Raw genomic sequence first — 24079 nt, forward strand, 5'->3', positions numbered from 1 at the left:
TCTGTCTCAGTTATTAAACGCAATGCAACATCATTCTCTGAAGCAGTAGCTGACCTGACACTAATAGCCACCATCAACTCAGCGTGTACAGAGGCTGGAGCACAGCTGTTTAATGCCTTGCTTCGTTTCTGGTAAATCATTGTGAAGGAAATTGGACAAAAAAACACAAAACCAATGATAGTTTGTCATGGCAGGCTAGGCTGCATCATCAAGAAGACAAGAATACATCTCAGAAGAAAGTAAAAATACCAGCAAGAGCCGCACAGCCAGATGAAATGAGGATTATACGTTTGTGAGAGAATCATGGTGCGGACAGGGCCATGTTTAGGTACATTGGACAGGATTTTCTGTTTTTGTGATATTTCTGTAACAATGAGAAGGAATGCTGTGCCAATCGATACAGGAAAAGGAGAATAAACGCTTTACAAAGAGTACATAGTTGAGCTCTGAGTCTCATGCCAGAAACTGTTCAATGGGTAAAAGTAACATCCTTAAACCCAGTTAACCATAGCTCAGGTGCATGGCAGCCAGTCTCTCACTTACCACAAGGAACCAACAACAACATTTACTTCTTTAGCACATTTTCATACAAATTATGTAGCTCAAAGTGCTGTACATGATGAAGAAAGAGAAAAAAGAAAAAGTAAGAATTAAAATCTGAGAACACTAATTAACATAGAATAAAAGTAAGGTCCGAAGGCCAGGGAGGAGAGAAAAAACAAAAAAAAAAAACTCCAGACAGCTGGAGAAAAAAATAAAATCTGCAGGGGCATCAGGCCACAAGACCACTCAGCCCCCTCTAGGCATTATACCTCACATCAATGATCAGTCCTCATTGTATTCAGGGTTCTCATGGAAGGACTTGATGATGACGGTCACATGGACTTCTGACCTTTAATCCATCAATGTAGGAACATCACTGTGCTTTGATTAGGTGGTGTTGGTGCAGGTCGCCACCACAGAAAACAGGAAAAAGAACAGAAGAGAGAGTAGGAGTTAGTACGCCCCAGAAAGGGTACCAGTGCATTGCACACACACACACATAATTGGGACCAATTTGGACTTGCCAGTTTACCTAACAAGCAAATCTTTGGCATGCAAGAGTAAACACCAGGGGCCTCATGTATAACGCCGTGCGTAGAATTCACACTAAAACACGGAGTACGGACAAAAACAGAAATTTTTTTGAAATCGGGATACATAAAACTGCCTACGGCAAGTTTCACACACTTCCCCTTTATAAATCCAAATAAATGTAACATTCAACACACTTGTGTGTGCCTACATCCCCGCCTAGGCTCTTCCCAGATTTTTGCATATTTTAATGTGCAAATCAATATAAATACCACCTCCCATTCAGTGCTTTGTTAAAAGACAATGGCAAAATCACATGGGGAAAAAAGAATGTGGAGGCAAGGAAAATGTACAGGATGCGCACAAAGTCCGTATATCCCTATCTTTAGGAGCATTTACAGGAATAACCTTGACAATTTGGTTCCTGTGGACATCAGCCCAAGTCTTCCTGGTATTTCAAGGTGTGTTTCCGACATCCCGTCTGGTGCTGCCACCTGCTGCCGCTCAAGAAATTGCAACAACGTGGTTGTCATTCCAAGACGAAGCGATGGGTGACACAAGTGTTTTCACAATCGAGGAGTGTTTGGTGGCCACTCTGTGTGTTCATGAGTGGCCTGTTACTGGGAAATCGATCAAAAATGTCATGGATGACTTTGTTGTGCGTTTTAGGAAGGCATCGCCAACAAAGAGGACGTTGTTGCAGTGGGAGAAGAAGGCTTTTGCAACGGGCAGCGTCCGAGATGCACCGCGAAGTGGAAGACCATCCACAAGGCATGAAACGTGTGCAGATGTGGCAGCGTCTGTCCAACGATCCCCAATGAAATCCACTCGTAAACGTGCAACTGAGTTGGGAATAGCGGAATCGACAATGCGAAAACACATCAAACAGGACTTGCAAATGAAATGTTGGCGTCCATTGCACGTTAACGAGTTATCAGATGCCGACTTGGACAGACGTCAGAAAGCTTGTGATCTGATGCTGCACCAATTTCCAACAAATGCTGAGAAGGAAAAGGTTATGTTCTCTGACGAGTGCGCGATTTATCGCAGCTCCCGCAATCGAAACGTGTTTTCAAAATCCTCCAGAAGATAGGGGTATACGGACTTTGGGCACACCCTGTACTATTTGTTGGCTTAAGCAGAGGTATAAGGAAGTAAAGGAAGTTATGGAGTGATACAGCATGGCGGAGACACACGAAAGTTCAAGTTCAGAACGTCACACAGTTCCTGAAATAAATAGAAGAGGTCAAAAATCAAAGTCAAAGTGAAAAGGCGAATTGCAGCCCACCCTCTGCTTATTCTGTTTCAGACAATAATATTACAAACACCGTTAACTGTGCCGATGACTGTGCCACCACATCTTCAGACGCTAACTACACACACACCTCTATTGCAAGCCGAATTAACATTTAGAGATATCTCAAAATGAATTTCAGATATCTTAAAATGGAATTTACTTTTTAAGATATCTGAAACTCACTTTGAGATATCTTAAAATAATTTCATTTACATTTTAAGATATCTGCAATACGTTTTGAGATATCTCAAATGGATTTCAAGACGTCTCAAATACATTTCCAAATATCTCAAAATAACCGTGCCTGTACTTCAAGATATCTTCAAATAAATTTTCAGATATCTTAAATTGACCTATCACACATTTTATGATATCTCAAAACCACTTCCTGTAAAAATGCCTGTTCTTTCAATGGGACTTTCTGTTTATTATAAGATATCTTTAAATGTATTTGAGATATCTTTAAATCAGCAGGAAGTGACTTTGAGATATCTGAAAATGTATTTAGGAAAAATGGACAGGAAGCTGTTTTGAGATATCTGGAAATGTATTTCAGATATCTTAAATTGTATTGTAGATACCTGAAAATGCTTTTGAGATATTTTGAAATAATTGGTGACTGGAAAGAAGCACACAGGAAATATCCGCACAGAAAAAAAGCACACAGTCATATAAGCGCATGTGGACAAATGCGCGAACGGCAAAGGCGTATATGCAAAGAAGAAAAAAATGTTATACATCGCAATAAACGAAATTGTATAATTGTTCACTAAACGTGTTTTAAAGCGTGTATGTTTTAATTTATTAGAGTTTTCTTTAATCTTCCCTAACTTTCGAGCAAGGCAAGTTGACTTTTTTTTTTTTTTAAATAAGTGAGATGGAGTTTTCGACCAGTCAGAAAGGCAAACAAATTCTCGGTTACAAGGGATTTGAATATCTGCGTTTTCACACAACAAATGGAAATGATACTTGGAGGTGCTGTGAGAATCGATCAACAAAGTGCCATTCCTTATTAAGGTGTGTTAATCGTTTATAGTTTATTATAATAAAAAACATCTAACAGTATAGGTCGCGTATATTTTATATTTGTAATAAGTTTTACGTCGCCGTCGTGTGCTTTTTTCCGCATGCAAACTTTACCGTATGCGTGTTCTTCCACGTGCATTTTTTTCCGTGCGCACATTTTACCGTGTGCGGTTATTTCCCATGCACTTTTTTCTGTGCGGATATTTCCTGTGCGCTTCCTTCCCGAGATTCGAAATAATTAAGTGTCTTTTTTTTAAAGATATCTTAAAATGTATTTTAGATATCTTAAAATACAACTTGAGATATCTAGAAATATATTGCAAGATATCTGAAATGGAGCAGAGACCTATCTTAAGATATCATGAAATGAATTTTACATATCCAAAAATGTATTTTAGATATGTCAAACAGCAATGAATTTTAAGTTATACAGTTTACAGATATCCTCAAATAACTTCCCACTCATATATATATATATATATATATATATATATATATATATATATATATATATATATATATACTCAGCAAAAAAATAAACTTCCTCTGACTTTCAACTGTTTTTACTTTCAGTAAACTTAATGTGTAAATATTTGTATGAACACTAAAAGAGTCAACACCATAAGACATAAACTAAAAATGTTTCACAATGTGTCCCTGAATGAAGGGAGGCTCAAAATCCAAAGTACCAGTCAGTATCTGGTGTGGCCACCAGCTGCTTGAAGTACTGCAATGCATCTCCTCCTCATGGACTGGACCAGATTTGTCAGTTCTTGCTGTGAGATGTTACCCCACTCTTCCACCAAGGCACCTGCAAGTTCCTGGACATTTCTGGGGGGAATGGCCCTAGCCCTCACCCTGCGATCCAACAGGTCCCAGACGTGCTCAATTCCTTCGACGATAAACACGAATCCATCCATCAGCCCTGGTGAAGAGCACTTTTTGCCACTCCTGTCTGGTCCAGCGAAGGTGGGTTTGTGCCCATAGGCGGCGTTGTTGCTGGTGATGTCTGGTAAGGACCTGCCTTACAACAGGCCTACAAGCCCTCGGTCCAGCCTCTCTCAGCCTATTGCCGACAGTCTGAGCACTGATGGAGGGATTGTGTGTTCCTGGTGTGACTCGGGCAGTTGTTGTGGCCATCCTGTACCTGTCACGCAGGTGTGATATTCGGATGTACCGATCCTGTGCAGGTGTTGTTACACGTGGTCTTCCACTGCGAGGATGATCAGCTGTCCTTCCTGTCTCCCTGTAGTGCTGTCTTAGGCGTCTCACAGTGCGGACATGGCAATTTATTGCCCTAGCCACATTAGCAGTCCTCATGCCGCCCTGCAGCATGCCTAATGCACGTTCACGCAGATGAGCAGGGACCCTGGTCATCTTTCTTTGGGTGTTTTTCACAGTCGGTAGACAAGTCTCTTTAGTGTCCTGCGTTTTTAGAACTGTGACCTTAAATGCCTACTTTCTGTAAGCTGTTAAGGTCTTAACGACCATTCCACAGGTGCATGTTAATTAATTGATTATGGTTAATTGAACATGCATGGAAAACATTGTTTAAACCCTTTACAATGAAGATCTGTAAAGTTATTTGGATTTTTAAAACATTATTGTTGAAATACACAGTCCTCAAAAAGGGACGTTTCTTTTTTTGCTGAGTATATATATCTGAAATGCATTTTTAAATTATAAGCTAAAAAATATTAAGAAGTGGGCGGCACGGTGGCGCAGTGGTAGCGCTGCTGCCTCGCAGTTAGGAGACCCGGGTTCGCTTCCCCGTGTCTGCATGGGTTTCCTCCGGGCGCTCCGGTTTCCTCCCACAATCCAAAGACATGCAGGTTAGGTGGATTGGCGATTCTAAATTGGCCCTAGTGTGTGCTTGGTGTGTGGGTGTGTTTGTGTGTGTCCTGCGGTGGGTTGGCACCCTGCCCAGGATTGGTTCCTGCCTTGTGCCCTGTGTTGGCTGGGATTGGCTCCAGCACACCCCCGTGACCCTATTCGGATTCAGCGGGTTAGAAAATAGATGGATGGAAATATTAAGAACTCATGTCCCGCAAGATGAGACTTTCTACTGAGAGATTTAACCACGCCCGAGGCCGGAAATAAAAGACAAAGAGTAGGACAGCTGCCTTACAGGCTTTTAAAGGTTAGAATTGCCGCGTGAGATGCCAGCAGCTGATCAAGCAAAGAGGAGGTAAAAAACAAACTGTATTTTTTTTTCTCATTGTATCACCATTTAAGAGGGAGTTTCAGAGGTGTGGCCGCGTCTCCTTGGGGTAAGTTCAGCCCCCCCTCTTCACAACAGCAGAGTGGCAGAGACGTGAAGTGGCGGGCGCGTAGCGCAGGCCAGAGGAGGGGGTTGGCGAGCGAAGCGCGCAGGGGACGAACCCCCTAGTCTTAAAATCAAACTGAGTTCACTGAAAGATGTGATTTCAGTTCCCATCCTGGGCTAGCCATTCTTCAGGCTCTCTGGTTTGCTCCCACATCGTGAAGATGCCCAGTTTAGGTTGATTAGCAGTTCTGACAGGTTGAGTGGTTCGTTTCTCTCATATCCCTTATGATGCTAACATAGGCTCCATTCGCTGCCAATCGTGTAAGGGAAAATGGACGAATGACTGCAATTTATTAAAACCACTATGTTAAAAGGACGACAGATTTACTGAATTTCACTATGTTCATTTGAAAACTTATTGAAAAGGAATTTGAAAAAGTAAAGAAAGCTATGTACTTGTACCTGACCACATTTTCATGAATGTAATAGGTAACTGTTCCCAAATGTTACAATGAAGAAATAATTACCTGATATTGTATTTTCATAGATAGATAGATAGATAGATACTTTATTAATCCCAAGGGGAAATTCGCATAATCCAGCAGCAGTATACTGATACAAAGAAACAATATTAAATTAAATAGTAATAAAAATGAAAAGAATTACGAATCACTGCCCATGCCCTTTGTGCCACTGCCTTTGCCCTACATTTATAAATATGGCCCCAGTCCACTCAGTCTGATGCCAGTCCTCTCATGGCTTTGTACCGTTTGGTACATTTTTGTTCATGTCCCCCTCTCCCCCACCATGCCCCTGAGCACATGGGCCTTAAGTAACAAATTAGCAAAATCATCCCACACTTGAGACTGCCCAATAATGGCCAACCGCTGAAGGATATTTGACAGATGATGAGACAAGATGGCTTGTTGGCTGTTTTGTACTAAACAAGCAGTGAGGTGTTTTGGGTCTTTCATTTTTTTTTTTGCTGATTTTTAGTATGCACTTTGAATACATATTCATTCATTTAAAATTCTTGTTAAGCCATTTCACTTACATGATAAAGGAGCTGGTTATCAGTAGAGCTGCTTGAATGAGCACAACTTTTTTCCCAGCAGTCTTATTTTCCTTTTTTGCCTGTTTAAAAAAAATATTGGCTGGTTGTCTTACTGCACTGCTGCATAAGTAGTAGGCAGATATCGTCATGTAGTGGTGAACGAGCTGAATTTCAAACCTCAAGGCTGCCATCACCAGGAGACTGTGTGAGTAACAAGTGACGTTACCCATCAGAAATAACGGCTGGGCAAGCCCTGGGAAGGCTCATCAGCTCTCTGGGAGACCCTGGCACAAAACCCTCACAAATCCCCTCTAATGGAGCTTACTAATTTACTCAAAGTTCTTTATGTAGAAAGTGGGAAACTTCTTCATCCTCCACCAATGCATAGCACCCACCGGAAAGACGTGATCCAGTGGCAGCCCTTCTTTCTCCAGTACACTCACCACTCATTAGCTATTAGGTGGTGAAGAGATGGTTACTCTGTATGGGATGGGGATGATTAGGGAGCCAGAATGAGCAGACCATGGGCAGTTTAGCCAGGACATCTGGAAACAACCTACTCTTTTTGAAAGATGTGTAGGAAATGTTTATGACCACAGAGAGATATGACTTTGGTTTCACATTTCATCTGAAGGACAGCCATATATTGTTTTAACATCACAGCGTCCCCATCCCTACATTGAAACATTTGGATCTCTGCATGCTGGCTTCATCAACACCTCTTCTAGCATCAGACTGAAGTTTTCCTAGACGATCTGCCATCCAGGTATTGGATGGGGGGAGTCCTCAGGTTTGACCATAGTACTTCTGCCACCCAGCTTCATGATCTCTAATCTGTTTAGCAGTACTGGAATAGAATACAATCAGTCAAATAGCCTTTATTTTATACCAGTAATGGCGCACTGCATGATAATGAGCAGTTGATACACTTGACTTGATCATTCCTAGTTTTCATCCTCTTTCTCTGTACGTTTAATACAAACCGGATTCCAAAAAAGTTGGGACACTATACATATCGTGAATAAAAACTGAATGCAATGATGTGGAGGTGCCAACTTCTAATATTTTATTCAGAATAGAACATAAATCACGGAACAAAAGTTCAAACTGAGAAAATGTATCATTTTAAGGGAAAATATGTTGATTCAGAATTTCATGGTGTCAACAAATCCCAAAAAAGTTGGGACAAGGCCATTTTCACCACTGTGTGGCATCTCTCCTTCTTCTTACAACACTCAACAGACGTCTGGGGACCGAGGAGACCAGTTTCTCAAGTTTAGAAATAGGAATGCTCTCCCATTCTTGTCTAATACAGGCCTCTAACTGTTCAATCGTCTTGGGCCTTCTTTGTCGCACCTTCCTCTTTATGATGCGCCAAATGTTCTCTATAGGTGAAAGATCTGGACTGCAGACTGGCCATTTCAGTACCCGGATCCTTCTCCTACGCAGCCATGATGTTGTGATTGATGCAGAATGTGGTCTGGCATTATCTTGTTGAAAAATGCAGGGTCTTCCCTGAAAGAGATGACGTCTGGATGGGAGCATATGTTGTTCTAGAACCTGAATATATTTTTCTGCATTGATGGTGCCTTTCCAGACATGCAAGCTGCCCATGCCACACACACTCATGCAACCCCATACCATCAGAGATGCAGGCTTCTGAACTGAGCGTTGATAACAACTTGGGTTGTCCTTGTCCTCTTTGGTCCGGATGACATGGCGTCCCAGATTTCCAAAAGAACTTGAATCGTGACTCGCCTGACCACAGAACAGTCTTCCATTTTGCCACACTCCATTTTAAATGATCCCTGGCCCAGTGACAACGCCTGAGCTTGTGGATCTTGCTTAGAAATGGCTTCTTCTTTGCACTGTAGAGTTTCAGCTGGCAACGGCGGATGGCACGGTGGATTGTGTTCACTGACAATGGTTTCTGGAAGTATTCCTGAGCCCATTCTGTGATTTCCTTTACAGTAGCATTCCTGTTTGTGGTGCAGTGTCATTTAAGGGCCCGGAGATCACGGGCATCCAGTATGGTTTTACGGCCTTGACCCTTACGCACAGAGATTGTTCCAGATTCTCTGAATCTTCGGATGATGTTATGCACAGTTGATGATGATAGATGCAAAGTCTTTGCAATTTTTCGCTGGGTAACACCTTTCTGATATTGCTCCACTATCTTTCTGCGCAACATTGTGGGAATTGGTGATCCTCTACCCATCTTGGCTTCTGAGAGACACTGCCACTCTGAGAAGCTCTTTTTATACCCAATCATGTTGCCAATTGACCTAATTAGTGTTTATTGGTCTTCCAGCTCTTCGTTATGCTCAAATTTACTTTTTCCAGCCTCTTATTGCTACTTGTCCCAACTTTTTGGGATTTGTTGACACCGTGAAATTTTGAATCAACATATTTTTCCTTTAAAATGATACATTTACTCGGATTAAACGTTTGATCTGTCATCTACGTTCTATTACAAATAAAATATTGACATTTGCCATCTCCACATCATTGCATTCAGTTTTTATTCACAATTTGTTTAGTGTCCCAACTTTTTTGGAATCCGGTTTATAATAATTTAAGAGCCACTTTCCTAGTTCTATAAGATTCATTAATATTTTACTTGTGGCCAGTCTTTCACACAGACAGACGGACAATGGTTTGTCACCCAGCACACACATATTTATGATATACAATATTTACAAGTCAAGTGCACAACCCAGTACCTCCAGCACCGATCCCCCAAAGTCCAGGCCACTCTCTCCAGTGCCTTCTTTCTGGCCGCCTTCTCTCCTCTCTTTCCAGACTCCAGTCTGCTTCCACCCGCGACCCCTTTTATACCAGCCCGGATGGGCTTCAGCTGCTTCCCGGCAGTCCTCCGTGGACACGCCCCTGTGTGGCGGAAGTGCTGGCTGCGCACCCGGAAGCCCTCCGGGTGTCCCCAGTCTTCTTCCCCCCAGCACTTCCTGGTGTGGCGGAAGTGCTGAGGTGACCACGGGCCCCTACAGGGTTGAGCTTCCAAGCTCTGTACCCGTGGTCCCCAGTGCAACCAGGACGATCGTCCTCCTCTTCCGCCCTCCTCCGGTCCTCCTGGGGGTCCCGGCTGGGTACCACCCCCAGCCGTCCGCCATAACTAGATGACAATACATAATCTATTTGAGGTTCCTATAACCCCCATAAGTAGAATTGTATTGCTATATTCTTGCCATTTCTAACAGCTCTGAGTAAGCATTATTCTTCAGTTAGTGACCAGCCATGCCATGTGTAAGGTGTTGAAGGCATAAGGGTTTAAACCGCACCTGCACACGTGTCTATGTGCCCTCTGAGTGTGTGGAGTAACTTATTTAAGTGTTGAACCGTATGCTGAAGGCATACAGAAGAAGAAATTAAGAACCTTAAAGTCTAGAAAGAAGAAACTAAGAATCTTTAAGTAAAAAAGAAGTAAAGAACTTTTAAGTACAGAAATAACTGAAGTTTCTCAAGAAAAGCTAAGTTTAGAGAAGATACATTTTTCCTTTTTTTTGCCTTTTATTCTACGTGTGTAACTATTTTTTCTTTTATTCTTGTGTGGATTATTTGCTTTTAACGTTCACTAAATATTTTTAAAACAAACTTTTGGACTGTGAATTTTCTTTCAGCACATGTTTTACCCGTGCTTAACCTTGCCTTACACTTCGGCGGCTACAAATAATAATAAGTCTTTGCATTTATATAGCGATTTTCTCACTACTCAGATTGCTCAGCAATTGCAGGTTAAGGGCCTTGTTCAAGGGCCCAACAGAGCAGAGTCTCTTATGGCATTTACGGGATTCGAACCTTTCCGATTGCCAGTGCAGATCCCTCGCCTCCTTAGCCTTTAGCATTCGTTTGCTCAGAGGTTGAGACGCTTGCTGTTTCCTGAGTTGCTCTTCTTTTCTCCACCCTAGCGGCCCACTTCTTCTCTTCTTCCGTCAGCATCTTTTTACATTAATACTGATTAAGTCAGTGTTTGTGTTGCAATTACTTAGTATGTTTTCTTTAATAAGCTGGCAATTAAGTCTTCAATCTGCCTCAAGAATGATTTAAGATATGAAGAGGTAGGGGAAGTGACAGTGAACGTGGTATGGATGAGAATGGTGCCCGTACGTTTTCCTTAATTTTTCACTTAAGCTGGCACTTAAGTCTTCAATCTACCTCAAGAATGAGTTAACATATGAAGAGGTAGGGGAAGTGACAGTGAACGTGGTATGGATGAGAATGGTGCCCGTACGTTTTTCCTTAATTTTTCACCTAAGCTGGCACTTAAGTCTTCAATCTGCCTCAAGAATAATTTAAGATATGAAGAGGTAGGGGAAGTGACAGTGAAGGTGGGAGGGATGAGAACGGCGCCCGTACACATGCGCCATACGGCCACCCTGCTGGCCACTGCCGAGAGTTGATTCTACAATAAAATAAAATAAAAATAAAAAGAGGAATAACCTGGTTTTCTACCATCCACTTCCAGAGATGCCTATCTGTATGCCACTTGTAAAGTGCTGTTACTTGAGTGTTCGGAGCCATTTCTAGTGGGTTGAGCAAACCTGCCATTCTTCTTTGAGCTTCTGCCCATTAAATTGTCACTCACTGGATGTTTTTGCTTAGCTTCCCATTCCCCATAAACTCTAAGAATATTAGAAATTTGACAAAGGAGTGTAGACCAGTTCATCAAGGCTGTTTCTTTAGCTAATATCCCAATATCTTATCTAGATACTTCTTCAAGGTTGTCAAGTTTTCTGCTTTAACTCCATGTCTTAGTAGTTTGTTTGAGATTCCTACAACTCTGAGTCAAGAAGTGCTTTCTAGGTTCAGTCCTGAATGCACTTCTCCTTAATTTCCATTGGTGTCCTCAAGTACATGAGTTCAGTTAAGCTGAAAGAATTCGGCTGGTCTATTATGAATGCCTTGGAAGAAGTTTGCTGACCTGGATTAGAATTAAGCAGGTTTAATTCTCGGAGTCTGTGAGAGTACGGCGCATGCTTAAGTACTGGGGTGCACCTGATTCCTTTCCTCTGCACAGCTTCAACTGCTGATATGTCTTTCTTGTTGCGTGGTGGCCAAAATTGCACACAGGACTCCAGATATGGTCTCAATAGTCCATTATATGCTTTAAGCATAACATTCCTTGGTTTTTATGCCACAGTTTTTACGATATAACCTAACATTTACTATCCTTTTTTAATCGCTTCTGCCCATTGCTTACAGTAGATGATGAAAATAATGTTGCAACATAAACCCCTTAGTCCTATTCAGAGTTTTGTTTCCTGTAAGCCAGTGTCTCCCATTTATAATTGACATTGCTTTGGCACATGTATAGCACCTTGCACTTTTCTACAGTTCGCCTTGTGTGTGACAATGCCAAGTGGGCACCAACAATCAAGCCACAGTCAAAGTCACCTACATCTTGCTTCTTGGCCAGTATTTTGTTGGAGGCATCAAATTGGTTGCAGGTGGACCTATTATGAGATCCATCCATCCATTATCCAATCCGCTATATCCTAACTACAGGGTCAAGAGGGTCTGCTGGTGCCAATCCCAGCCAACACTGGGTGCAATACAGGAAACAAACCCTGGGCAGGGTGCCAGCCCTGGGCACACATACCAACCACACATTAAGGACAACTTGGGCTCGCCAATGCACCTAACCTGCCTTGCTTTGGACTGTGGGAGGAAACCCACGCAGACACGGGGAGAACATGCAAACTCCACACAGGGAGGACCTGGTAAGCGAACCCGGGTCTCCTAACTGCAAGGCAGCAGTGCCACCACTGCACCACCATGCCACCCACATTATGAGATGCTGTCTTGAATTTATTGGATTACAGTACCAAACCACAAGTTGAAAAGCACAATAAAAATACAGTAAATACAAACTCCATAGGTGGTTAGAGATGTTAGCCCTAGGGATGGCCACATTTTTTTTTGATTGTCTGGATCCATTTTGTCAGCTTCCCATATACCGTTACTTGTTTGGATTTTCCTCCTTCCTTAACTTTTTGAGGGCTGAATATTTTTTTCCAAAAAACTCAGTTTTCTGAAAAGCACACAAAGCAATGGCTTCACGCATAAATCAACATAAAATGTCTGTTGCTGCCTGCTGTGGCTGCTGTTGGCACAAGTTCAGAATCTCTCAATGCAGTGGCTGCGTGGGGGCACCTCGATGGCCTGTACGAATGCACGGTGGGCTAGCTGCCTTCGCACAGGTGGGCGGCAGTGGCAGTTGCAGTGTGACGCAATTGGTTTGATGGTTTGTATCTCTTGTCATCATAAGTGGTGGTCCTCCCAGGCGAGTGTTGCCGTAGGCATATCAGCTACACAAACGTGTTAAACACCATGATCATCTGGAGACTGATCAGTTGATGCTGGTACCTCACTTTCGTATTCGATGTCCTGATCTCCTGATCACTTGCATCAAATTCCAAGTCCGACAAGTCAGAGTCCAATTCAGCGATAATATGTAAAATGTCCACAGAGTACTTTAACTTGAACATTCACTTTAGTCTCTCGGCAGATGTCGATGCCATTTTAGAGGTTGTTTGCTCTTCGCTACTCACGCAGGGAATTGAGTTCAAATCAACAAAGCTACTTAACCTTCCTTCTAGCAAAGAGAGTCAAGCTTAAATGTATGGGAGAGTTTTGTCGCAGTTTACAGCTGAATACTGTGCTCTACCCCTGAATTTCGACAAAAGTCGACATCAGCCCTGAAAGAGTTAGGGCACTCTTGACAGAACTGCTGCTTTCTCATGGGAGCTGTCCATCTGTCCAAGTGCTGACACTGCAGCCAATGTAACATGAATAACAGAAGGGGTCTGAGTTGCCTCGAAAGCTTGCATATTGTAATCTTTTTAGTTAGCCAATAAAAGGTGTCATTTTGCTTGGCTTTTCTCTAAATAAATAAATAAAACCCGAAGGGCTTTCTCCTCTTTGCGCTAATGTATTATTGCTTCTGTTTATGTTTCCTGGTTTTCCTCCCAATGTACAGCGTCTTAAGTATTTTGGGCCCCTGTCATAGAATGATATATTGCTCTGATTGCATTTGCAAGGGTTTGCAGACAGAATTAACCGAACAAAGCTAAAGTAAGCATAAGGGGTCTGAAGAAACGAAACCATTGTGACACCATTCAATACTGAATAGCATTTCAAAGTAAAGTATAGTTGTTTCCAAACTTATGCTGCGTGAACCCCAAAAAGTGCATTGTCGCATAATGAGCGTATAGGAAGTGGAGCTAAAATGGCAACTTTAGGCGCTTTTCCACTGCATAGTACGGCACAGCACGGTTCAGTACAGCTCACCTTGGTTCGGCTCAGTTTGGCTCGGTTTGCGTTTCGACTGCAGTTTAGTACCGCTTTAGAGTGGGCGGGATTATTCATGTGTCGTTAGAGTTGCGCCGCCTCTACTGCCGTGACACCGTGGAACTTTTACAACAACACGCAGACAACGACAACACTTTAGCTCGACGACGCGCAAGGGTAAGCATCTAAAAAAAGCACGTCACTAGCTAACTTTTATCACTGTTGCAAAGCATAAAATGAACTTAACTGCCAGTGTAACATTAAAATGCTGATTCTGTATATTACAGATCTTCCACATTTTGCAAAAAAGTCGCCGCAACAGACCATCTGTTTGGACATTTAACCGTGCTTCAGAGTGGTGGGATGTGATTGTTCCCGGTTTTACAAACACTCAGTGGCTGGAGAACTTTCGAATGTCTGAAGAAACATTCATCCACTTATGCAACAAACTGCGTCCAGCGATGGAGAGACGCAACACAAACTTCCGCGTGTGTGTACCTAAAAGAAAAGAATAGCCAGTGAGGCAGTAATGACGATTTTCTCCGGCCAATCAGTGACCAGCAGAGTTTACACGTCACGTTTTGGTAACGGTTCGGCGCTTGGAACCTCGGCTGAGGTGGTACTAAAAAAAGGACCAGGTACCAGGTACTGTTCCCAGTGGAAAACGCCCCAAAAGTGAGCTGAACTGAACCGTGTCGTGCCGTACTATGCAGTGGAAAAGCGCCATTTGTGATTTTTATACCAGGGGTTTCCAACCCTTTTTCCCCTTACAAAATGAAAATGGCTGAGAGCTACTTATGTTTCCTAATGTTTATTCTCACAGCTTATTTCACCCCAAACAAACTGAATAAACTTGTTCTGCCAGAACATTTACAAAATGTTAGTGTCCACAACTCACATTTTGCATCAAAACAACATCAAAAAATATTTAGTTCACCTGCAAGTGCATTTTGTATGTCTGGATGCATTTTCTAGTGCATCTCACACTAATGAATTAAAACACAAATGCTGTCAAAACAAAACAATGCAAATCCAAATACTCAGATATGACTTCTTCATTTGTCATTTTGTTCCATGTCACTGTGTCAGTTTATTCACATGACCAGATGCATGTGTGATGTGTTGTTTAGTTAGTCAGATGACTGGCACTGCATGGAGTCAGCAAGAGAGGCAGGTGTCTGGTGGTGTGGAGCCACTAAGGTTCTCTCTTATGGAGTCATTTCAATGTTCGTCTGTCAGGTCGCAAGCGACGTGTTGGAGACCCCTGCATTATATGATGCATATCCATCCATTATCCAAACCGCTATATCCTAATGCAGGGGTCCTCAATCACAGTCCTGGAGAGCCGCAGTGGCTGCAGGTTTTTGCTCCAACCCAGTTGCTTAATAAAAAGCACTTATTGCTAAAGTAACACTTCTGCTTCACTTTAGTAATTTTGAGCCCTTATTGCTTAATTTTGTCTTAAACAGCTATTTTAATTGCTCCTTATTATCAATAACATGCAAATGACAAGAGAGAGCAGCATTTCTCCATTTAGCTTATTTACATTTACACCTCTGTTTGTGTATTTATCTGCACTATTGGGTTTAATTAAATACTTGGAAGAAAAATGAAGAGAAAAAAAGTGAAGGACTGAGAATTACTCGTCCATTTTAGCCTTCAAATCATTTGCATGATAGAAAGGGAAAGAAAATCTAGGATATGAGAATGACCTGACATAGCAGAGTTAATTTAATTTCATAGCTTTTTAGTGCTTTATTGGCAAGAATTGCTTTCTAATTAAGCAACCAGGTCAGAACAAAAACCTGCAGCCACTGCGGCTCTCCAGGACTGGGATTGAGGACCCCTGTCCTAACTACAGGGTCATGGGGGTCTGCTAGAGCCAATCCCAGCCAACACAGGGCTCAAGGCAGGAAACAAACCTCACGCAGGGCACCAGTCCACCGCAGATGATGCATATAATAGATGAAAAAGATATAATAGGATATATCTGAAATTCACTATATAACATATATGAAGGGCACTATATAAATTGGCTATGGAAAAGCCCTACAAAGGTGTAGATAATGAAAGGCACTTTCTAGGTAGGTAGGTATACAGGTATGAAAAGCACTATTGAACAAATAAATATGAAATGTACTGTATGATCGATATAAAGATTTGAAAGGAATTACTGTATGTAAAATGAAAAGATAGATAGATAGATAGTGTGGTGGGCGGCCAGGTCCCATGCCCGGCCGAGGCGCCTCTTCTACATATGTTCCAGGGGAGCAACCATGGGCTTCTCAGTACCTCCCCCGGGACGATGGTGCCTCAGTTTTCCGCAGGGCTCCATGGGAGACGGAGTTCTCCACAGCCCTTTTGGGATCTGGGGTGGCCGCCAGTGGGTGCTGCATGTGGGTCCCTGAACTGGCCTGGATGACTCTACAGCCCCGCCTGGGTGAGCTATAAAAAAGGCCAGCATCCACCACTCAGGAGCCAGAATCAGGAGGAAGAGGACAAGGTTGCCAGGGAGGAGTGGTGGTTCCAGTGTTGTGTGATTTAGTGTTTAGTGCTTTTGGGATTGTGTTGTGCCTGTGGGGTTCATGGGGAAGACGTGAAGAAAAAATAAAAGTCTTCTTGGGTTTTACACGTGCCTCAGTGTGAGTCTGTGTCAGGTCGGGCGCTATACAGCGTCCAGTTCACGATAGATAGATAGATAGATAGATAGATAGATAGATATGAAAGGCACTATATAGATAGATAGATAGATAGATAGATAGGAAAGGCACTATATAGATAGATAGATAGATAGGAAAGGCACTATATAGATAGATAGATAGATAAGCACTTTGGGACAAGACACTTTACAGCCCAAAGGTTGCAGAGCTTCAGAAGTGTCTCCTAGCACACTGGTGGAATAAACTGATGGTCAGAGGTGCTAAAGGACAATGTGTCATACAGGGGATGAGCAGCATTATTCATGATGACCACATTTTTTTTTTCTCTTTTACTGTCTCTAACAGTCCTATAATGCATTTGGTCTTCTTGAAGTTTTTGTTCAAGCATCTTGTATTCTCTGAGCTTGTGCTACATATTAGTAGTGGCCCATAATTCTTGGGATTGAGGAATGTTCATCTTGTACTCCATTTTGGGGGTACACTTTATATTTGCCCTCCAGTTGATATCATCCTACTGACCACTAAACAGCTAATAAAGTATGTGACTGAATTCATATTTTTTTCCTCATCTTCTCCACAGTCACAGAGACTTGAAGCCAGAGAATTTGTTGCTGGACGAGAAGAACAACATCAGAATAGCAGACTTCGGCATGGCTTCTCTCCAGGTTGGGGACAGCTTGTTGGAAACCAGCTGTGGGTGAGTCGAGCAACACAATTCTACCTTAACAAAGAAAAGCCGCTGTGCATAAAGAAAAATGGCTAATTGAGATGGAATTTGAAAAGGCAAAAGAATTTTAATTTGTTTCAAAGTTAATGAGTTGGTCTTGAGTAAAACCCCCTTGATCTGTCATAAGGATTTTACTTTGGCACACACTGCATACCAATCAGCCTGAATTTTACCACATGGATTCTGTATTGTTTTTGTTTTTTTTTAATTTGATTTATTAAAAGCAAGTAACATTTCATACAAACAAGTAAAACTTAAACTTAATTCAGTTCAACCCAACCACCCAAGAGAAAGAGAAGAAGGCCAACAGCCAGAGGGAAACCTTTAAGAGTAGCAAAGATGGAGGAGACTCCTATTCCCCAATGTAAAAACTTATTCTAAAATGTTACTGATTAGATCCTGCCAGGTTTTTAAAAAGTTTTGTACAGATCCTCTAAGTGAGAATGTGATTTTTTTAAATTTCAAATAGTATATAACATCAGTTACCCACTGACTTAAAAGATGTGCGCTAGGATTCTTCCAGTTAAGCAAGACACGTCTGGGTACTAGTAGTATAATAAAGGCGATTACATTTTGTTTGTTCTTCTCCACTTTAAGTCCATCGGGGAGTCCACCAAACAACTGTGGGAGAGATTGTGACACCAAGTAGACATTTGACATTTTTTGTCCACAAAACATGTGGCCTAGTGAGGCTGGGGCTCGATTGCAATGTTCGCTGGATGGATCTTGACCTGGAAACATTTTGGACAATTGTAAACGAGACAGATGTGCTCAGTAAAAGATTTTAAGTCGAATAATTGTATGCTTTGCACATGTGGAGCTCGAGTGAATTCTGTGCGTCGCTGCCTACTAGTTATTTTCCCGCTGTACTCTGGGATATTTGAAAGGAAGGGACTTTAAAATGTTTTTATACATTATAGATATGCTGTCTGAGTTATCAAGAGTGATCAGTTTTTCTTCTGGAATAGAAAGGTGGTGATGGAGATGAGGAAAATTGGGCAGATGTTGTTTAGTAAAGTTTCTGATTTGGAGATAGCGTAAAAATTGTGTTGATGGGAACCTAAATTTGGAGTGTGATTGTTTGTAGGATGCAAAGACATTATCTCTATGTGGTTTAATCCTGTAGTTTTTCCAAACATGAAAAACTGTGTAGGTTTGAGATGGCTGAAAAGGTGTAGAGGTGCTAAAGATTAAAGCTTCTCTATCTTGAAGTGCTGCCTGCATTGGTTCATATTCTGAGTGAATGAAGGACAATTGAGTTGTTAGTATATTGACGATAACTTGTATTTATTGGGGCACAAAGCAAGGAATATAAAGGAGTACTACAGGTTTTATTTCTATTTCAGACCAAGCCTGTGTATGTTCATCTGTTTGAGACAATGTCCTGGTTTTTATAGTTTGTATATTTGCTTCCCAATAATAAATTTGAAAGTTAGGTAGAGCCATGCCACCTTCTAGTTTAGGTCGTGGTAGGGTCACCAGGCACTTTGCATTCGGAATTTGCAGCCGTTGCTTTTCCGTCAGGGGTTAGAAACCAATTGTTCAGCTATTTGAATGCGAGTTGTGAATGATTGCTTAACGTCTTCAAGCTGACTCAAACTTAGGTCTCAGACTTATTCGTATTTCCTTATTTTTTTCTAGCATTGCTTTAAAAGTTGCATCAAAAGGCTTACTTAGACGCGTCTCCTAGTCTTTATGAGCAGACTTTACTTTCTGAGAAGGTTGGCATCCTTCAACATCTGCAGTAAGATGTTGCAGATGTTCTACCAGATGGTTGTGGCGGGTGCCCTCTTCTACGCGGTGGTGTGCTGGGGTGGCAGCATAAAGATGAAAGGCGCCTCACGCCTGGACAAACTTGTTAAGAAGGCAGGCTCCATTGTAGGATTAAAGTTGGACAGTTTAACATCTGTGGCAGAGCGACGGGCACTAAGCAAACTCCTGTCAATCATGAGGAATCCACTGCATCCACTGAACAGGATCATCTCCAGACAGAGGAGTAGCTTCAGAGACAGACTGCTGTCACCGTCCTGTTCCACTGACAGATTGAGGAGATCGTTTCTCCACCACACTATGCGACTCTTCAATTCCACCCGGGGGAGTAAATGCTAACATTAATTTTATTTTAATTTTTTTCATTTTTATTACTATTTAATTTAATATTGTTTCTTTGTATCAGTATACTGCTGCTGGATTCTGTGAATTTCCCCTTGGGATTAATAAAGTATCTATCTATCTATCTATCTATCTATCTATCTATCTATCTATCTATCTATCTATCTATCTATTATATAGTGCCTTTCATATCTATCTATCTATCTATCTATCTATCTATCTATCTATCTATCTATCTATCTATCTATCTATCTGTCTATCTATCTATCTATCTATCTATCTATCTATCTATCTATCTATCTATCTATCTATCTATCTATCTATCTATCTATCTATCTATCTATTATATAGTGCCTTTCATATCTATCTATCTATCTATCTATCTATCTATCTATCTATCTATTATATAGTGCCTTTCACATCTATCTATCTATCTATCTATCTATCTATCTATCTATCTATCTATCTATCTATTATATAGTGCCTTTCACTTCTCTATCTATCTATCTATCTATCTATCTATCTATCTATCTATCTATCTATCTATTTATTATATAGTGCCTTTCATATCTATCTATCTATCTATCTATCTATCTATCTATCTATCTATCTATCTATTACCCTGAACCAGTTTCATGTTCTTCTTGGTTATACCATTTATATCTTTTCTTATATCCGTTATGTCCCCGCTGAGAGCAGCAGTTATTGCAGTCATCATTGTGGTGATTGTTACCTTCATTTCTGGACTGTTCGTTTCGTTCTTCTCCGTGCTCAGCGGGCAGAGTGCCATTGACTCGCGTGGGGTATTCGACAGTGGGGTTAGTAAGGCCATGCTCCGTTCTGTAATCGATGAGTTCTCTGGACCCGACTCACTTGTAGTTTCGCTCTCGGCTGGAGCCGATGCTGCAGCGTCAAGTCCCTGGAGATCAATACTATTGACTATCTGTTCCAGGTCACTCTCTGGCAGGCCGTACCTTGAACTTGAGGCCTGTTTAGCCTTAGATGAAGCTTTAGCTGTCTTTTCTATTTATTTCTGAGCCCTTTTTCTGGTACTCATGCCTGTATATACTTGCATTTACTTTCATTAAAGTCCCTCGGGTTCAGTAAATATAGGATACCTCGGGATGATAGGAAAAAATCTGAGTTCCACCTCAGATGTTCATGTTCTAAAACAGACGAGAGCTAAGATCATAGTCTGTATTCTTGACTGCCTGATTTGCCCTTGTGTTGTTGTTACTGAAATCTGTTCATCCATCTATCCATTATCCAAGCCGCTATATCCTAACTACAGGGTCACGGGGGTCTGCTGGAGCCAATCCCAGCCAACACAGGGTGCAAGGCGGGAAACAAACCCCGAGCAAGATGCCAGCCCATCTCAGGGCACACACACACACACACACCAAGCACACACTACGCACGATTTTGAATCGCCAATGCACCTAACCTGCATGTCTTTGGACTGTGGGAGGAAACCGGAGTACCCAAAGAAAACCCACGCAGAAAAAGCGAGAACTTGCAGACTCCACGCAGGGAGGACCTGGGAAGCGAACCCAGGTCTCCTAACTGCAAGGCAGCAGCGCTACCCACTGCGGCACCGTACCGCCATTACTGAAATCCGTATTTGAATAATTCAGAAGCATACAAAGGGTAGGATCAGAATAAATGGATCAACTATTTTCTGAACCTCAGAAGCGAACTATCCCAAAGGCAATAATCGAGAAGGCTGAAGTTCAAAAATTGCATTTGATTTAGGAATCTCATCAGGACTTGGAGGACCGGGACCTCAAGAAGTAACATACGGTTGTTTGTATCATTGTTCTCCTGAATGGTTACATTCAATTGTCAGTTAAAAATACTTGGGGGATTTTGCTTTTGGCAGAGAGTGTGAATCGACTGGGAAGATCAGAACATCTACAGTATGTCAGCCTCCTCAACAAGGAAAAGACGACTAGCATTAAAGACATCATTCTGCACATTCTACAGTCAAATAGCCCAAGACAGGCAGTAACCATTATATCCTGTTTGGCTGATGTATTTATCCTGGATTACTTGCTAGACTGGTTTCCATTATGGTTGCCTACATCCATGTTTTCATTTGTTGCACAGGCAAATTAATTGACTTGCTCAGGGTAATACTGTGAGGCAGGAGTTGAATTATCAACCTTGTGATTTCAGTTAAAATTCCATTCATGTACCAATGTAAAAACTTATTCTAAAATGTTACTGATTAGATCCTGCCAGGTTTTTAAAAAGTTTTGTACAGATCCTCTAAGTGAGAATGTGATTTTTTTCAATTTCAAATAGTATATAACATCAGTTACCCACTGACTTAAAAGATGTGCGCTAGGATTCTTCCAGTTAAGCAAGACACATCTGGGTACTAGTAGTATAATAAAGGTGATTACATTTTGTTTGTTCTTCTCCACTTTAAGTCCATCGGGGAGTCCACCAAACACAACTGTGGGAGAGATTGTGACACCAAGTAGACATTTGACATTTTTTGTCCACAAAACATGTGGCCTAGTGAGGTACATTCATGTACCTGCTCCTTAGGTGGACAGAGTTCAGAGTTCAAAGCTTCGCTTTGTTCAGAGTTCAGTTCAGAGACAAACTGTAGGCCTGCATGGCAAAGGGCTAGATCATCATCATTAGCAGGTAGACCCTCGCCACAGAATGTCCCCTGTATCGCTGCATGATTAGTTAAGCAACACATCATTTTATGAGTGACTGTGTCAATGGAAGAAGAAAGGAGATCTGCAGAAAGGCTCTCAGATGGAACCTTCTTCTCCCACAGCTCCAGGATCCATAGCTCAAGATTTGTTACCTTCATTTCATTGGAAAAAGGGGACCTTTCATCAGATTGGCTGGCCAAGCAACGTTTCAGCCGTGGAATGGCCAAATGGGGAGGCAGCTTGATGGATGAGGTCTCCAGGACTCTAAAAATATCCAAATCTTATTATGTGATATCATCTACTGTTAAATTCTGCTCCGTACTTCTAAAATCTTTATTATTATGCTGTATTAAGGAATTGTTCTGTGTATTGTATTGTATTGACCCCCTTCTTTTGACACCCACTGCACGCCCAACCTACCTGGAAAGGGGTCTCTCTTTGAACTGCCTTTCCCGAGGTTTCTTCCATTTTTCCCTACAAGGTTTTTTTTGGGAGTTTTTCCCTGTCTTCTCAGAGAGTCAAGGCAGCCCATTGCGGCACTTCCTGTGTGATTTTGGGCTATACAAAAATAAACTGTATTGTATTGTATTGTATTTCTGGACTGTTCGTTTCGTTCTTCTCCGTGCTCCGCGGGCAGAGTAGGATGCCCGGTTGGAGTCAGTGGCATTGACTCGCGTGGGGTATTTAACAGTGGGGTTAGTAAGGCCATGCTCCGTTCTGTAATCGATGAGTTCTCTGGACCCGACTCACTTGTAGTTTCGCTCTCGGCTGGAGCCGATGCTGCAGCGTCAAATCCCTGGAGATCTATTCTTTTGCTTATCTGTGCCAGGTCACTCTCTGGCAGGCTGTACCTTGACCTTGTACCTGCCTGGCAAAGGGCTAGTTCATCATCATTAGCAGGCAGGGAGACCCTAGCCACAGAATGTTTTCTCCCACAGCTCCAGGATCCATAGCTCAAGGTTTACAGTCTTCGCCATCTAAGATCACAGAGATAAACTTGACAGGTGTCATTCGTATTTGAGGGGGTACTGAGCACGTTTCTTTACTTATCATGTTCCTCGTGAGCCTTGTTAAGACTCTTCTTCATTATTTGTTACATCTTGATGAAGTTTTTGCATAAGGTACGGTATGTTGTGTGGGTTCAGTGTGTTGCTGTTTTACAAATCATTTTGTGCAAACATAATCTACAGTTAGCAAACTGAAACAAAACTGAAACCGAATGAGCTAATCATCCATATTTTCAGGAGCGTTTGCTATATGCTGTACAAATGTAAATGGATATATAGATTCTAGAATGTTGGTTGTCTCTTTCAATCAAGGCAAGACGTTTGAGAATATGCAGCTTTGAAGCTGTGCAGTTGAATTCCTAGCATTGCCTCCTGTTTGTTATGTCTGTTTAAGTCATGTTTAAAATATGGAAGTAGCTACTGTGGTGGACGGCTGGGGGTGGTACCCAGCCGGGACGCCCAGGAGGAGGCTCCAAACCATGAGGGGGCAACTGGGGACCACGGGTGCAGAGCTTGGAAGCTCAACCCTGTAGGGGCCCGTGGTCACCGCCAGGGGGCGCCCCGGTGCCTGAAGAGCCCTGGGCCACACCAGGAAGTGCTGGGGGGGAAGAAGACTGGGGACACCCGGAGGGCTTCCGGGTGCGCAGCCGGCTTTTCCGCCACACGGGGGTGTGTCCGCGGGGGATTGCCGGGAAGCAGCTGGAGCCCATCCGGGCTGGTATATAAGGGGCCACCTCCCTTCATTCAAGGACAAGAGTCGGGTGGAAGAGGACTGGAGTCTGGAAAGAGAGGAGTGGAGGCGGCCAGAAGGAAGGCACTAGACTGTGAGGCCTGGACTTTGGGGGATCGGTGCTGGAGCCACTGGGTTGTGCACTGAAC

The 24079-nt window shown here is 42.3% G+C and overlaps 1 protein-coding gene across 19 annotated transcripts in view; it reads left to right on the forward strand.

Annotated features, from left to right (window-relative positions):
* Nucleotides 1-24079, forward strand: part of brsk2b (BR serine/threonine kinase 2b) — an 899053-nt gene that overhangs the window by 594298 nt on the left and 280676 nt on the right. For all 19 annotated transcript variants that reach the window (XM_039736387.1, XM_039736429.1, XM_039736422.1 and 16 more), the window contains exon 5: nt 17263-17379. In XM_039736387.1, coding sequence (XP_039592321.1) covers nt 17263-17379 — 117 coding nt within the window. The remainder of the gene's footprint in view (nt 1-17262; nt 17380-24079) is intronic.

The sequence above is a fragment of the Polypterus senegalus genome, chromosome 1 (assembly GCF_016835505.1).
Source record: "Polypterus senegalus isolate Bchr_013 chromosome 1, ASM1683550v1, whole genome shotgun sequence".
Classification (NCBI taxonomy): Eukaryota; Metazoa; Chordata; class Cladistia; order Polypteriformes; family Polypteridae; genus Polypterus; species Polypterus senegalus.